Source organism: Dermacentor albipictus, chromosome 5 (genome assembly GCF_038994185.2).
Source record: "Dermacentor albipictus isolate Rhodes 1998 colony chromosome 5, USDA_Dalb.pri_finalv2, whole genome shotgun sequence".
Classification (NCBI taxonomy): Eukaryota; Metazoa; Arthropoda; class Arachnida; order Ixodida; family Ixodidae; genus Dermacentor; species Dermacentor albipictus.
In genome coordinates, this window is record NC_091825.1 from 7300773 (window position 1) to 7318680 (window position 17908).

Consider the following 17908-nt stretch of genomic DNA (forward strand, 5'->3'; position numbering starts at 1 on the left):
AAATTGGATGTTCGCTTAATACATGCATAATTCAGTTTTCCAGATGCACTCGTGGCGACAAGGTGAAGTCTTAAACGCGCCACAATCACCTACTTGTGCGCCTACAAGCTAATACACAGTGGACCTGTCTTTCAGGAAAGTACTATGGTATTGCTACGTTGAAGAACATTGCGTGACTTGGCAGCGCGAGCGCACTGTTGCATGACAGCAGAAACGTGATGAGGCCGCATAGCGAACGTGGACAAAACTCGCTTGGCTCTATAAAATGGCGATAACGTTAAAAAAAGTTCGGACTCTGTAAGCGCGTCTTTACACCGAACCACAACTGCTTAAGAGTGCTAATCCAGTGAAAAAAGACACTGGCAAAAAATAAAACAATGACGTGCTGCCTAGACTTTGAAATCTGCCGGTTAAGAAAAACCTGAAAGCACAGAGAACCTCCTTCTGTGTCCTCAGGCCACTGGCCCAATGGGTGTTGAGGATGCCTACCAAGTGGTCGCAGAAGTAGCGATGGAACACGTCCTCATAATGAAAAAGTGTACCGTGACACCAGCCACTGAGGTTGGTTGAGCGACGATGAGAGGAGCGGCCATTACGAGCAGACACCAAGTGCCTCGTCTGCTGTATACGTCAAAGGATCGTTCAATTCCAAACTGAACAGCAAAGTGAACGAGCACAGAGACAACCTATTCAGTTTGAGAATGATCGGCAGTAGCGGGATGCTTGCACATACTGTGGTCATTCTCCGCCACAGTGGAGGCAGCTGACGAAAGCATTGCACCTGGTGAATCATGAGAGGGCTACCGAAAGTTTAGAAATATGAGTAGGGCGCAATTGTACTGCAGGCAAGTAATCTAGATTTGAGTGAAGATTCTTAGAGAATATTGATGCATATGGCAGGGCGCATTGTCCTGAAGAGAAATAACGCTTCAGATCGGTAGCCTTCAGCTTTTACAAAAGATTTCACATAGTTGGCATTCATTTTCTGGCCAACCATTGAGATTCTGTGACTATCCAAAAAGATGGAGGCGATGACCACCATGAAGGTAAAGAGCAGGCATGTTTCAAATATTTCAACCGGTGTTTGCCTTCTGGGTAGAAATGGTGCATTTATACAGCAAGGCCTTTTGGTCAGTGTTAGGGATGACCACTCATTGCTTCTTCATTTTTTTTTTCAACTTTTCTTGAAACCCAACTGGAAGAAAGCAATCTTATGCTTGCGTAGCTCATTGTCGATCCCCACTCCTTTTCACCTTGACAAGCCTGCATGACAAGGGTCTCCTCATGCTTCCCATTACCTTCCTTTGTCACATTTCTGGGCACTTTAGTGAGCGTGCCTCATCCCAAACCCCGCTCAATGTTTTCACTGTTGCATACTTTCAAGCAAAGTTTTGTGTTTTCCTCATGTCTTCACCATCGGGTGACGTGAAGTCAAACGTGGAGCGTCCAGCTACTCTGCTGGACATTGTAGATTGTTGTGATTCCCCCTTACTATATGCCGAATGCAGGGCCTGTAAAGCATTTCTAAATAAATAAATAAGTCTCACTTCATATTGATACATGCATATTGCATTTTTCTTGTGGACGATGCACACGGGTGCCCCGACGAAGACGACGAACTCTCTCTGGCTCTTGAGCTGTCGGCTTAACTCGCCAGCGCTACAGTTATCATTTGTATATATACTTTGTATGTAGGCTCCAGTTCTTAATCCTTCATTCGCGTAACATTTTGGCGGAGGGCGCCATTCCCCGTCCTCACCACGGAGCTCCACAGTGACGACACCTCGTCTGCTTCTACTCCTGCGACCCAGACAACAATGTACGTTACAGTCACCAATCGTGGCATATTCTCCGGCCAAGAAAATGTCGACGTTGACGACTGGCTCAGCCTGTATGAGTGTGTTAGTCGAAACAATTGTTGGGACCGTACCATTATGCTAGCGAATGTCCGATTCTACTTGGGCGGAACACCTCATGTCCGGTTCCGGACACGCGAGGACGAAATCTCTAGCTGGGATGCTTTCAAGGAGAAGCTCAGCAACCTCTTTGGAAATCCCACCGCTCGGCAGCTGGCTGCTAGAAAAGAGCTTGCTACCCGAGTTCAGTGTTCTACTGAATCGGATATCTCGTACACACAAAACATGCTTGCTCTTTGCCGGAAAGTCGACGAGATATGGCCGAGGTTGACAAAGTCGGCCACATGCTCATCATCATCATCATCAGCCTGGTTACGCCCACTGCAGGGCAAAGGCCTCTCCCATATTCCTCCAACAACCCCGGTCATGTACTAATTGTGGCCATGCCGTCCCTGCAAATTTCTTAATCTCATCCGCCCACCTAACTTTCTGCCGTCCCCTGCTACGCTTCCCTTCCCTTGGAATCCACTCCGTAACCCTTAATGACCATCGGTTATCTTCCCTCCTCATTACATGTCCTGCCCATGCCCATTTCTTTTTCTTGATTTCAACTAAGATGTCATTAACTCGCGTTTGTTCCCTCACCCAATCTGCTCTTTTCTTATCCCTTAACGTTACACCAATCATTCTTCTTTCCATAGCTCGTTGCGTCGTCCTCAATTTGAGTAGAACCCTTTTCGTAAGCCTCCAGGTTTCTTCCCCGTAGGTGAGTACTGGTAAGACACAGCTATTATACACTTTTCTTTTGAGGGATAATGGCAACCTGCTGTTCATGATCTGTGAATGCCTGCCAAATGCACCCCAGCCCATTCTTATTCTTCTGATTATTTCTGTCTCATGATCCGGATCCGCAGTCACTACCTGCCCTAAGTAGATGTATTCCCTTACGACTACCAGTGCCTCGCTGCCTATTGTAAACTGCTGTTCTCTTCCTAGACTGTTAAACATTACTTTAGTATTCTGCAGATTAATTTTTAGACCCACTCTTCTGCTTTGCCTCTCCAGGTCAGTGAGCATGCATTGCAGTTGGTCCCCTGAGTTACTAAGCAAGGCAATATCATCAGCGAATCGTAAGTTACTAAGGTATTCTCCATTAACTTTTATCCCCATTTCTTCCCAATCCAGGTCTCTGAATACCTCCTGTAAACACGCTGTTAATAGCATTGGAGAGATCGTATCTCCCTGCCTGACGCCTTTCTTTATGTAGATTTTGTTGCTTTCTTTATGGAGGACTACGGTGGCTGTGGAGCCGCTATAGATATCTTTCAGTATTTTTACATATGGCTCGTCTACACCCTGATTCCGTAATGCCTCCATGACTGCTGAGGTTTCGACAGAATCAAATGCTTTCTCGTAATCAATGAAAGCTATATATAAGGGCTCGTTATATTCCGCACATTTCTCTATCACCTGATTGATAGTGTGAATATGATCTATTGTTGAGTAGCCTTTACGGAATCCTGCCTGGTCCTTTGCTTGACAGAAGTCTAAGGTGTTCCTGATTCTATTTGCGATTACCTTAGTAAATAGTTTGTAGGCAACGGACAGTAAGCTGATCGGTCTATAATTTTTCAAGTCTTTGGCGTCCCCTTTCTTATGGATTAGGATTATGTTAGCGTTTTTCCAAGATTCCGGCACGCTCGACGTTATGAGGCATTGTGTATACAGGGTGGCCAGTTTCTCTAGAACAATCTGCCCACCATCCTTCAGTAAATCTGCTGTTACCTGATCCTCCCCAGCTGCCTTCCCCCTTTGCATATCTCCCAAGGCTTTCTTTACTTCTTCCGGCGTTACCTGTGGGATTTCGAATTCCTCTAGACTATTTTCTCTTTCATTATTGTCGTGGGTGGCACTAGTGCTGTATAAATCTCTATAGAACTCCTCAGCCACTTGTACTATCTCATCCATATTAGTAATGATATTGCCGGCTTTGTCTCTTAACGCATACATCTGATTCTTGCCAATTCCTAGTTTCTTCTTCACTGTTTTTAGGCTTCCTCCGTTCCTGAGAGCATGTTCAATTCTATCCATATTATACTTCCTTATGTCAGCTGTCTTACGCTTGTTGATTAACTTCGAAAGCTCTGCCAGTTCTATTCTAGCTGTAGGGTTAGAGGCTTTCATACATTGGCGTTTCTTGATGAGATCTTTCGTCTCCTGCGATAGTTTACTGGTATCCTGCCTAACGGAGTTACCACCGACTTCCATTGCACACTGCTTAATGATGTCCACAAGATTCTCGTTCATTGCTTCAACACTAAGGTCCTCTTCCTGAGTTAAAGCCGAATAGCTGTTCTGTAGCTTGATCTGGAATTCCTCTATTTTCCCTTTTACCGCTAACTCATTGATCGGCTTCTTATGTACCAATTTCTTCCGTTCCCTTCTCAGGTCTAGGCTAATTCGAGTTCTTACCATCCTGTGGTCACTGCAGCGTACCTTGCCGAGCACATCCACATCTTGTATGATGCCAGGGTTAGCGCAGAGTATGAGGTCTATTTCATTTCTAGTCTCGCCGTTCGGGCTCCTCCACGTCCACTTTCGGCTATCCCGCTTGCGGAAGAAGGTATTCATTATCCTCATATTATTCTGTTCCGCAAACTCTACTAATAACTCCCCCCTGATATTCCTAGTGCCTATGCCATATTCCCCCACTGCGTTGGCTCCAGCCTGCTTTTTGCCTACCTTGGCATAAAGTCACCCATTATTATAGTGTATTTAGTTTTCACTCTACCCATCGCCGATTCCACGTCTTCATAGAAGCTTTCGACTTCCTGGTCATCATGACTGGATGTAGGGGCGTACACCTGTACAATCTTCATTTTGTACCTCTTATTAAGTTTCACAACAAGACCTGCCACCCTCTCGTTAATGCTATAGAATTCCTGTATGTTACCAGCTATATTCTTATTAATCAGGAATCCGACGCCTAGTTCCCGTCTCTCTGCTAAGCCCCGGTAGCGCAGGACGTGCCCTCTTTTTAGCACTGTACATGCTTCTTTTGGCCTACTAACTTCACTAAGCCCTATTATATCCCATTTACTGCCCTCTAATTCCTCCAATAGCACTGCTAGACTCGCCTCACTAGATAACGTTCTAGCGTTAAACGTTGCCAGGTTCATATTCCAATGGCGGCCTGTCCGCAGCCAGTGATTCTTAGCACCCTCTGGAGCGTCGCAGGTCTGACCGCCGCCGTGGTCAGTTGCTTCGCAGCTGCTGGGGACTGAAGGCCGGGGTTTGATTGTATTGTTCATATAGGAGGTTGTGGCCAAGTACTGCACCAGGGTGGCCAATCCTGCTCCGGTGAGAGAGTGCGTTACCGGTTCTGGTCACCGGGATCAGGCCGCACTCCAGGCCTGTTTGTGCAATTTTATCAACACGCGGATTTTTTTTTTGTTAATCCGGTGGAAAATTGCCGGCACCGGGATTCGAACCACGGACCTCTTGCACGCGAGGCGAGTGTTCTACCTCTACGCCACGGCTGCACCGCATACTCAAAGGGATCGCAAACGACGCGTTCAACTTGTTGATCTTCAACAATGTGTCCACCATCGATGTCATTGTCAAGGAATGCTGCCGCTTAGAGCTCACCAAAATCCGCCGCATCATTCCACAGCTCCCCCGGCTCCTAACACGGCTGCGACGTCGTCTTGCGACCTTACCGCTTCACCACCCTTAAATGAGCACGTCACACGTATTGTTCGCCACGAGCTCGAGGATACAAGTCCTGCGCCGTTCTGTCCACTCCCACTTGACCGCACCATTGACCAACCAGCCCCAGCGATATCTCTTATTCAGGCAGTTGTGCGGCAAGAATTTGCAAACCTAGGTTTTCCTGCTGTCTGCTCCGTCTCTGACCTGACGCCCGACCGATGCTGACAGCTACGCCTCACAGCGATGTGTGTTCCCTGCCAGATACCACAACCCTTCCGAGTGGAGAACTCCGGACGACAAGCCCATTTGCTTCCGTTGCCTCCACAATGGCCACATCGCTTGCCACTGCCGCACTTCCTGGACGTCGCCGTATTCGAGCTCCTTTTCCCGCCGACCCGCGCCGTTACTTGCCTCGCCGTATGCCTGCTACCTCTGAGGTATCCGTCGATGACAGTCGTCCTGCTCGCTCGCCGTCACCTCAGCGCCGTCGGTCTCCGTCGTCCCAGCCACGCCGCTTTTCATCGCTCACCAATTATGGACCCTGCCGGAAAGAAAACTGCACCATGCAGCCCCTGGGGGTAGTGCTGAATTACGTTTATCGTGTCAAAATCCTCCATTGACGCTCCTAGTGAACCAGAACTTACTTGATGTTCACGTCGACGGTGTCCCTTTGACGGCGTTAATACATACTGGAGCCCAGGTATCCATAATGAGTTGTAACCTCTGTCGTCGACTGAGGAAAGTTCTCACGCCTGCTACACGAGCCTACATGAGCAGTATGCGTGGCTAACAGCAGCACTGTTGACGTAACTGGAATGTGTACTTCCCGTATACCACCGACCGCCGCGTTGAATGTGTACTTCCCGTATAGGTATTGCCGACCGCCGCGTTCCTGTTCTTTTTACAGTGGTGACCAATTGTCCCCATGACCTCAACCTAGGACTCGACTTTCTTACGGCGCATTCAGCTTCGATCGACTGTTCTGCCGCTACACTTTGCCTTGAACTTCCTCTACTCACGTATATTCGAGCCGAATTGCTGAACAACTTTAGTACGACCGCGTTCGTCTGCCTGCCACCTAAAGCCTTGACTTTCGTCGATTTGCTATCATCTTTTCCTATGCTTGATGTTGATTACGTCTCCGCACCTATTCCTGAGGTCCCTTTGATGCGCAATATCACCGTGCCCCACTGCGTCGTCACCGTCGCCGATGACCGGACATGCCTCCCAGTCAATAATTTTAGCCTGATAAAGGAAGTTCTACCCCAAGGCATATCGGTTGCAACGCTGCATGCTATAGGAGATGGCCACGTCACGACGTTTGCAGCAGACGTCTGCTCAGATTCTTCACCATGTCCACAGGCTGCTATTTGCCCTGACGCACTATGTCGTCCCAGGATTGATACGGACCTTGATACGGACCTTGATTGATACGGCCTTAGCATGCAGCAGCTCTGTGTCGCTTTCGGTTTCCTGCCACGACATCTTCGACCTCGACACTCGCCAATTGAGGCAGACTTCAATTGTTATTATCATCATCATCAGCTTGTCTGCGCCCACTGCAGGGCAAAGGCCTCTCCCATACTTCTCCAACTAGCCCGGTCATGTACTAATTGTGGCCATATAGTCCCTGCAAACTTCCTAATCTCATCCGCCCACCTAACTTTCTGCCGCCCTCTGCTACGCTTCCCTTTCCTTGGAATCCAGTCCGTAACCCTTAATGACCATCGATTATCTTCCCTCCTCATTACATGTCTTGCCCATGCTTATTTCTTTTTCTTGATTTCAACTATGATGTCATTAACCCGCGTTTGTTCCCTCACCCAATCTGCTCTTTTCTTATCCCATAACGTTGTTAACTTTCTCTTATCTCTTGTGAACTCTTATCCCTTAACGTTCTCAATTGTTAAGCAACACATAAACACTGTTGATGCCGGTCCTATTCATCACCGGCCATATCGAGTTTCTGCTTCAGAGGGTGAGGTTCATCAAGATGAAGTGAACAAAATGTTTGCCAAAGGCATTGTTGAACCTTCATCGAGCCTTTGGGCCTCGCCCGTGGTGCTTGTTAAAAAAGAAGATGGCACGTGGCATTTCTGCATAGATTATTGTCATCTAAACCGCATTAGCAAGAAAGACGACTACTCCTTGCCTTGCATTGACGACGTCCTCCACTATCTCCACGGTGCCAGCTACTTTTCATCAATAGAACTTCGGTATGGTTATTGGCAAATTTCTGTTGATAAAAAGGATCAAGAGAAGACCGCGTTAGTCACCCCTGATGGTCTATATCAATTCAAAGTTATGCCATTCAGTCTATGCAATGCCCCAGCAACGTTCGAACGTATGATGGACTCTTTGCTTCGAGGGTTCAAATGATCAACATGCCTCTGCTACCTAGACGATGTTCTAATATTTGCGACTGCATTTGAGACACACCTCGAGCGCTTATCAGCTGTTCTTCGTCTTCCGCGAGGCTGGGCTCCAACTAAATTCATCGAAGTGTCACTTTGGTCGTCGGCAGATTAAAGTGCTGGGCCACCTCATCGACGCTTCCCGTATTCAACCAGACCCGGGGAAAATTCATACTGTGACGTCTTTTTCTGTACCTCAGTCTGTCAAAGATGTCCGCTGCTCGTACTTCCGATGCTTCGTTAAAGACTTCGCAGCGATTGTCCACCCACTTACTGCTCTTCTGAAGAAGGACGTGCCATTTACGTGAGGCCCTGCTCAAACTGCCACATTTGCCCACCTCACCAACAGTCTCACCATGCCACCTATACTGGCCCACTTTGACCCGTCCTCCCCTACAGAGGTGCGTACCAATGCCAGTGGTCACGGTATCGGAGCTGTCTTAGCCCAGTGCCAACAGGGTCAAGATTGTGTAATCTCCTATGCTAGCCGCCTCCTCACAGCAGCTGAGCGCAACTATTCGATTACAGATCGTGATTGCCTGGCTTTCGTCTGCTTGGTTTCCAAATTCCGCCCGTACTTGTATGGCATGCACTTCTCTGTAATCACGGACCTCCACGCGCTCGGCTGGCTTTCCTCACTCAAAGATCCTGCCTGCCAGTTTGGTTGCTGGGCTCTGTGGCTGCAAGATTATTCATATGCAGTAGTGTACAAGTCGGGCCTATTATATCAAGACGCAGACTCTTTATCACGCTATCCAGTGGACGAACCACCCACCGATTCTGACCGCGATGCCAGCGCTTGCGTTTTCTCCGTTTCTCAGCTGCTACACGTTGCTGATGAGCAACGCCGTGATGCCACCTTGTGCGCCATCATTGATGGCTTGGAATGTTCGCCTTTTGATTCGTCCCTTCAGCTGTTTGTTCTCCGGGTTGGTGTATTATACCGCCACAATCTACGCCCCGATGGTCCTTCCCTACTCCTCGTCATTCCCAAGCACCTCCGGTCAGCTGTTCTCCAAGAACTTCATATTTGCCAACGGCAGGTCACCTGGTCACCTCCCACACCTACGACCGGATTCGCCGACGCTTCTTTTGGCCAGGCCTTGGCCGTTCCGCCCGAAAATACGTTGCAGCGTTTGAGAACTGCCAGCGCTGCAAAACACCATTGATGCTCCCTGCTGGGTCAACCACTCGACATTCCTTCGGAGCCGTTCTTTCGCGTTTGCTTCGACTGACTTGGCCCTTTCTCTCTTTCCACTTCTGGCAACAAGTGGGTCGCTGTGGCGACAGATTACGTCACGCACTACGCCATCATCAGAGCGCTTCCAACAAGCTGCGCCACAGATGTCGCCGATTTTCTTTTACGCGACGTGATTATGCAGCATGGTGATCTACGCCAACTGCTCACTGACCGTGGTTGGACATTTCTTTCTGAAGTCATTGTTGACATCCTGCAGTCCTGCTCAACCAAGCACAAGCTGACTACGTCATACCATCCCAAGACTAATGGTCTCACGGAGCATCTGAATCGCACCCTAACAGACATGCTTGCAAAGTATGTGTCGTCCGACAATACTGATTGGGACCTTGGCCTACCTCATGTTCCTTTTTCATATAATTCTTCGCGTCAAAACACTGCTAGTTATTCCCCGTTCTTTGTGTTGTTCTGCTGAGAACCCACATTGCCACTGGACGCATCACTTTCATGCGCCGCAGCAGAAACCAGCAAGTACGCACTTGACGCCATCACTAGGGTAGCCCAAGCACGCGAAATTGCCTGTGCTCGCCTCCTGACCTCCCAAGAAAAACAACGGCGTTTGTACGATCGCCAACAGAGACGTCCGCTTTTCGCCTAGATCTCTCGTACTCCTGTGGTCCCCGACTCATCACGTTGGCCTGTCAGAAAAGCTTCTCTCTCGGTACACAGGCCTATATCGAGTGCTGCGTGCCGTGACTCCAGTTACGTGCGAAATTGCCCCAGTCGGTACCAGTGCCTCATCTGCCCCAATTCGGCTGACATTGTGCATGTCGCACGCCTCAAACCATGTTACTGTCCTCTTATCACCGATATTTAGACGCGCCAGGACGATGCTTCTACCGCCGGGGATAATGATACATGCATATTGCGTGTTTCTTGTGGGCGATGCACGCGGGCGCCCCGACGAAGCCGACGAACGCTCTCTGGCTGTCGAGCTGTCGGCTGAACTGGCCAGCGCTGCAGTTATCTCTGTAAATATACTTTATAAATAGTCTCCAGTTCTTAATCGTTCGCTCGCATAACAATATAAAACCTTCCAAGAACAGATAAATCCTGGTCCAATTAGCGGCATGGTCACTTCTGGAGCTTGTGACCTCTACTAGCGGCATCCTCTACAGACTGCACCGAAGCATTCTTGTGCTCCATTTTATCTGATCATCCTTGTGCCAGGCCACCCTGGTACGCGCTAGAACGGTTCGTCGATGATGTCATAAGATTTATTGCTGATCTCGGTGCAGATGACAGGCTAGTAGAAAAACTCTTGTGGAGCCCCTTTCTGTTTTAGCACGCAAGTTTTCCTCAAACTCTCACACAATTTTTGCAGCTTGCGAGCAGGATTGTTGGTACACTGCTGAGCACAAGTGAAGATGTGAAGAATGGTTGCTAGGTAATCCTCTTTGTTTTCACCTGGAAGTAACGATTGCAATGGCCTTCTGGCCATACGAATCAAGGCCCTGGACTCACTGCTCACGCTTGGAATGAGAAAACGCATGTTTTACATCTACGGCTGATTGTTGTTTGCGACATTTGCTTGATTTAGATTATTTATTCATACGTGCAATGCTTGTGTGAGCAAGAAACATGCAATTTAGTAAAAAACAGTATCACTGCTCTTATTGTCTTCAATACCTTGCATTTGACTGCTTAATTTTTGTCCCACCTGAAAGGACCTAGAGAGGACTGTAGTGATGAAAGCTTTACAGCCTAGAGCGTGCAGCAGGAAGAGGCTAACATTGTGACACTTTCCTATTTTTTGTGTTGTGCAGTTCTACTGTGTGGCTGAGGGAGCAAGCCCCCTGCTGACGCTGAACGACATGCGAGAATGTGGCGAGTTGACGGCAGAGCAGCAGCGAGCACAGATGAGAAACTTTGTTAACAAGTTGCGGGAGCTGGTCAGCGCCAATGCAGCCTGTCGGTCGCGCATCCTCTTGGTTCAGTACGATGGTAGACCATCTTCTTTTTTTCTATTACAGTACAGTCCACTTATAATGATATCAAGAAGAACGAAAAATCCGATTGTTATAACTGATCATTGCTATTTCTGGACTGCTGTAAAAAAAGATTTTAAAAAAGCTGCCGAACGGACCTTCGTTGCTCCGCAACCAAATTTGCCACTTACAATAAAAAATTGCCTTGTAAAAAGTTGGGTGCGAAAAGTGAAACATTTATTTATACTTCTAAACAGCATGTCAAGTGTTAGGTGTGCTGAAATACTCAGAAATCTGCACTTGCTTTTGCAGAAGTTTCAGGTTAACCGCGGTGTGTATCGTGTCCAGCAGCTGTGCGAACAATGGTGGCTATAACTTAGCTTGCATGAAATCAGTGAGTGACTCTATCGACAACAGTGCACTTAGCGTGGACATTAGGGTTGGTGTCATAGATGGGCCACAGTCAATCTCGTTGCCTCCGTCGCACAACGCTGCCGTCTGTCGCGACATCAATTGCCCCGTCGGAGATTCTTCGCACAACGAGGCAGTGCTATCTGCACCCACAAACTCCTCCATGGAAGCACCACCGATTTATTGCCAGTATAGCGATGTGCTCCCAGAGTTTGGTAATGTCAGCGGCTGCCACAATGTTGGTTTCACAAATGGGGAGGGGGGCGGGGTTGCCCTGGCGCACAAAGCCCACCATTTCCATTGATTGGCGTGGTCACTGCTTATAGACTTCATGATTGTGGCACTCGTGGTTTTCAGAATAGTCGATATCATCGACTGCGCGAGCTCGTACTTTGAGTCTTGCGAAATTTGTAGCTTCATCTCAAGTGACGCAGCTTTGCGCTTTGTTGGCGCACCTACCACGTCTTCCTGGGCGCAATGCCGCACTCGCAAAGGAAGAGAGGGAGATTGTAGAAAGAGAGCGCAGGTGCGGTCTGCTTCTCGCTTTTCTCTCTCTCTCTAATGCTCGCCGGCGACGTGGATGCGAAGCAACTGGCGCCATCTTGTGGCACACTGCGCCAACTTGCGATGCTCTCCGCGGCTAGGGTGGCTAGAATGGGGAGGTGTGAAGACTGGCCTCTGGATGCTGACCCCAAAATGCGTTCCTGCCGCATGACAGCGCTACGGGCAGGAACTGAAGGACATTACAATATAATAGGAAAACCTAGGTAGGACATTACACAGTATAATAGCAAGAGCTTGGTGACACAACCTCCTGCCCCTTTCCAAAGAGGACGCTCACAACATCCATCCTACATCCATCCGTAGTTTCTCGGGGCATCCGCGTACCTCCGGGCGCACAAATAATTTGTCGAGCTTAGATTTTCCACTTGCATGCTCTCTATGCTGACAAATATTTTTTTCAGCATTGTAGGTGCCGAGAGAATTTAATGAAGTGTTTCACTGCATTCATTGCATGTAGAAACTGCGAGCACCGACATCGCAGCCGATACAGCGAGGAGGGCTTTTGCATCCACCTTTTGCTGAGGTTGGCGTGCTTATGCTTTCGCCGAAAGCACAGTTCATAGGAATGATCGTGGAAGGCGAGCACGTTGGAATGGCTTTGAATGTGTCAAGCGCACATTAATAAGATATTTTCGATTGTAATAGCACTTTGAAGGAGCGAAGCGAATGAAATATGTCAGCAATGTGGTAAAAAAATTCTAGAAAGTACAAAATGCTGATGGCTTAATATGAATTTATGGCAAATAGCACAGTCATTGCAGAGCCTCAGGTGTTTTACGAAGCATGCAGCTTAACCCTCTTGACTGTTGTGAGGAGCACTGGTTAGCCCTTTAAGCGAAAAGCAAACACGTGATGCAGCAAAACCTAGCCGCCGATCCCGTTAGAGCAGGGCAATGCAACCAATTTGTGGCACATTGTCTGCTAGAAGCAAGAAATCCTTGGCCACTTTTGCATATAGTCATGTAGTGCTAAATGCCTGAGTGAGTCTATACTCAAGGGGCTGAGTGAGGTTATGAGAAGTTCGACGAAAACTGATCTGGTCGGCATTGCTCATAGTCAAGGGTAAAATGTACAAAATCATCTCCTTTCTTTCGTACATAATCATCTCCCCCCTTTCGTTTACTTTCATTGTGAACAAGGCCCCCGTACGAGAGCCGAAACGTCTTCGTTTCTTTTCTTTTAATGTTATTGGTCGATGTCCGTTTTACCCTTGACTCTGAATTAGGTTGTACAGGCAGACTGATTGGTGCAGAAGACCTGCCCCCTTCATGTCCCACTGTTTGCAAGCTTCTGTGGCAATTGGCGCGGCACTTTCTCTTATCACAAGGCAGGCATCCCTGCATGCCTTGCAATCAGTTAACATGATGCGCTTCCTGGCTACGTAGCCCACAATGTAATAAACCAGGCGTGAATCACTGTGCTTCGCTACCTAGTCCACATGGTCTAAGGCAATCTCTGCCGCTTCTGTGGCTTCGGCAGGTAGTCCAGTGTCGTCCAAGGCTGTTTCTTCGTTTTCTGGGAGCAGCAGCGACTCCAAAAGTCTAGGGGACACATTTCCTTCCATGGTGCTCTTTGCCAAGCTGTAAAAGCTCATGCACTACTGTAAAAGCTTAACAGAGCTGCACTACATAGACTACGAGAGCTAGGGAACCTCCATGTACCCACACATGCTACCTGATGATGCTTGATATCTTCAGGTAGCATGTGTGGGTTTATTGACCAGTTGCCTTCACCCAAAAAGATCACGTTCTCGTGACGCCTGGCTAACTCCCAGGGTTCTACTAGGACACATAAATACCCTAGAAAGTAGATAGGGAAACGGCGCCACGGTAGCTCCATTGGTAGAGCATCGCACGCGAAATGCGAAGATTGTGGGTTCGGTTCCCACCTGCGGGAAGTTGTTTTTTCATCCACTTTAATTTCCAATAATTTATCGTTCCTTTATTTGGTTTAGTAAGCACAAGTAATTTCCCCTGTGTTGTCCTTGGTGTCAGTGTTTGTTGGTTTCTTATGATATGACTAATAAAAATCGGGCCCCTCGGTTTATCCCTTTCTCGTTCAATGTAGCATGTGGTTTACAAGAATTATTTATTACAATGCTTTGTACTTGCTTTCAAAGTGTTAATATTGTGTCAACGTATTCTTTCAACTAATTAAAAAGCGCTGCATTGTCTATTTAGACTGTGGGCACTACAACAGGCGATACAACATGCGATTCAATTCTATATTTGGGTGCTAGGGTGATGCTAGCAAAAATTGTGGTGGCGCTAAAAATAACATCAGATATACAATTAATATGATCTTGACTGACCGGGGAGGTAAATTTTCAGTTATGGCATCTTCCGAAATCTCACTCAGTGCTCCCGTGAAATCATCTAGATGCTCTACTTGTTTAACGATAGAACATGTGAAATCCATTCTGTGCAGACAGTGGTAAGACGCAAGCATAAAAACAACCAACCCTTAATTATTTTCGGAGTTTTATATGTGCTATTTTTCTCAAGCTCTGGATGGTCTGGAAGCTTTACTGTCGCTGTCTTCTCATGTGGCCACACCTGTACCAACCATCCGCAGACGCGACGGTGCTCCCTCAACCTACTATTAAAAATACGGCATGTAAACGAAGCAAGTGTGTACATAAAGAATGTTTGTTCGCGGGCCAACAAATGAAGTCATTTGTGACCAGGGCGTTATTATAAAAGCGGCATACCGGCGATGAGCTCCACTTTGTAGGCAAGCTTGTTGATGTTCATCTGCGGCAAACACTTGGCGCGTAACGTGACACACGTCTATTGTACAGTGTCAGTCCCTCGCGCACACTAACACCGCAGAAGTAACGATCTGCGACGCACATAAGCGGCAAATCGCACGCACACACTTAAGTCATGCCTGCAGCGAAAGCACGCGTCTCTGGCACGAGGCCCACCTGCAGTTCCAACAGCCGCCTCTACGTGGCTTTCAGTAATGCCCCTATAGGCGCTGCGCATGGCAGATGCACTGCACAGTGTAGCAGATGACGCTACCACAATACTTGAAACAGACGGTTAAACACGCACTTCAACATTATTGCAGCCAATCTCTTCTCCCCCTTCAGACTGCAGGCGCTCATTTGTGGTCTTGTTGCTTGCCTTAATTTGTGACTCTGTATATTCTCGTATGTGTAAACTTCACCTTTGGCATCATCTTAGGCAGACTGCTGCACCACAAAAACACTTCTTGTCACATGGTGTCTTCTCCATATATCACAAGTACCGTAGCTTCCTTGTAGGGGATAATGAAATGTGTGTGAGTGAGAAAGTCATCGTCAGAGTTTGATATAGCAGAAAATTTTTGCATCATAGGGGAAGTTGACAGCACGAAAAGAATGATTTTCAAAAACAGCTTATTTTCTGCATTTCACGTACAGTCACAGTCAAGAACAATGTGGTCAAGGGTGTCGGCAGGACTAAAGTAAAAAAAATTTGAAGGAAAAACATAGTGACTTTATTCATCATTAATGTGTGAGGTACAGCGTAAAATGAGTGAGATGCAGTGCATCTTAACCCTATGAAAGAAGCGGTTGAAGGAGCAAAGTGGCTGATTCGCCAAGTTCCTGATAGCAAGTGAATGCTTCAAGAAGACCGTTTGGTGGGCTAGTTGGTCTGGCATAGTTATTTCCAAATATAGCGCCAAAAATACACATACAGATGAAGAAGACACGGTAGACAGGAACGAGTGCTTCTGCCGACTGTTTATTTCAGTCAACACACCCTCCAATTTTATAAAGTGAGCCACGCACGGGTGTCACACCCTACCCCATGTGATGTTGATAAAAAAACGAATCTAAAAAAGTTTGCAAAACTCCTACCTGCTTCAGACAACAGAGTTCAGGAAGTTCAGTGTGGCACTGTGCTGTGCTCGTGTTTGTGGCACTGACTTGCATCGTTAATCAGGTATTCTTGTGCACAGCGCGGGAAACGAGACAAACGCAACAGCTTGCAAGCAAAACCATTAATGGAAGTGTGCCACACAGCACGAAAATAAATAAATCATAATAATAAGAAAAAAGAGCGAGAGAGGAAGGTGGGGCCTGTAACCTATACGTCGCGCGATCCTCCGGCTCTGGCATGAGAGAACCAGGGAAAAATTTAACTTGCGGAGGCAGACAAGTAGAGAGAGTATGTATATTGGTGGTGAAGCTCGCCTCCTGAAAGTATGGCTTCGCTGCACTGAAATATTTCTCTATATCGGCTATTAATGAACCAATTTGAAAAAATTCTTGCGGTAAAACGCTCCCTACAGGGCACGTAAAAACTTCCAGCGTATAACCGAAATTTTCTATGTGGCCTGGTGAAGGGCCCTTTAAGGGAACATTTTACCAATGTTACCAAGCTGGCAACAAGTGCATGGTCATCTTGCCGCACATTGCATGTGCTGTGGCTGTAAGCCCATGTTCGATAGTGGAAGTGCTATCCAAGAACATGGATCAGGTGACTAGGGACACAATTGTGGCATTTGAGATAAATAGTAGAAGCCGAAATTATGTGAGCTGCTCATCTGTTATAGGAAAAAGATATCCTGTTCCTTTCGTAGCAGTGGCCTGTGACCGATGATTGTGCTGGAAAAGAATCTATGTTGTGACCATGGGTTTGGCCCCGTTTTTTTTCTTGTTGTTGTATGATGGTGTACATATATGTAGTGACCATTTGCAATAAACCATCAGTTGTTAGTAACATAATGTAATAGCAATACCTTGATTTAGGCAAGTTGGTCCACCTTGACAGTATTCTTGAAACAGAGCTAGGGATGAGGACCAAAAGTACATGTCTGTCAGAACGGGGCACTGAACTTCCAACTTTTGTTCACTTTTGTGTCTTCATCTCCTTTGTAGTCCTGCATGCCTGTTTGCGTGCTATCTAGACATGTTACCTTGTTCTTAATGTGAAGCATTCTTTGCCTCATTCTAGACGCTTTGCGGTAGGTAGGTACTTGTCTAGTTTTAGTAAAAAGAAATTAAAATGTGACCACAATGGCGGAATCGGACGTCGACCACAGCAGTGCCAGGTGCTCTTACCATACTTCTCTTGTTCCAAAGCTTTTTGAAGCATGTGTGTCCCTTGCCATCTTCTTTCCTCATGACAGTCATGACTATGTGAGAGTGCAATATCTCCGGGATCAGCCAACATTCCTGAGTACTTTCTGCGTAGCAACTAACTGAAACGGTCAACACTAACCTCTTCGTGATCAAGCCAGGGTAGTCATGTTTTAACATTTCTTTGCCGGAGCACAAATGTTATCCTTGTTTTAATGTTGTCCGCATGACGTAAAGAACGCCCGTTGGCCACCTATGTAGAACACAAGAATCGGCATGTAGAAGTTCTTGTCAAACGGCCACAGTAGAAATAATGCATTTCTTCTTTGCGATCATCTTCAACGTGTTTGTTTTCATGCTGCTGTCATCACATGCACTACACAATTTACGCGAACACATTGGTTCACATGGTAATGCTTTGCTGAACACCAAACAATGCTGTATGGCCAGCTACCTGCAAAATGCTTACCATAACATCGATTCCCACAGTGCGTGGGATCTGCACAAACGTTTTTCTGTTTCATTTCCTGACTTCAATTTTCTTTTTGCTATTTTTCAGACATGAGTGAAGACGGCCATCCAGTGCCTGTCTCTTCTGTTCTGAGGAACATCATCAAGAAGGAACTGGGGTTGACTTAATTCATCACTGTGCTTGTGTCACAGCCATTTATTAAAACATGAAATGTCGCTTTTCT

The 17908-nt window shown here is 47.1% G+C and overlaps 1 protein-coding gene across 6 annotated transcripts in view; it reads left to right on the forward strand.

The window, feature by feature from the left end:
- The window catches only part of Sting (transmembrane protein sting), a 402026-nt gene extending 384126 nt beyond the window's left edge, over positions 1–17900 (forward strand). For all 6 annotated transcript variants that reach the window (XM_070538240.1, XM_070538242.1, XM_070538241.1 and 3 more), the window contains 2 exons: positions 11006–11183; positions 17773–17900. In XM_070538240.1, coding sequence (XP_070394341.1) covers positions 11006–11183; positions 17773–17852 — 258 coding nt within the window. In that variant the 3' untranslated portion in view covers positions 17853–17900. The remainder of the gene's footprint in view (positions 1–11005; positions 11184–17772) is intronic.
- The last annotated feature ends 8 nt before the right edge of the window (positions 17901–17908 follow it).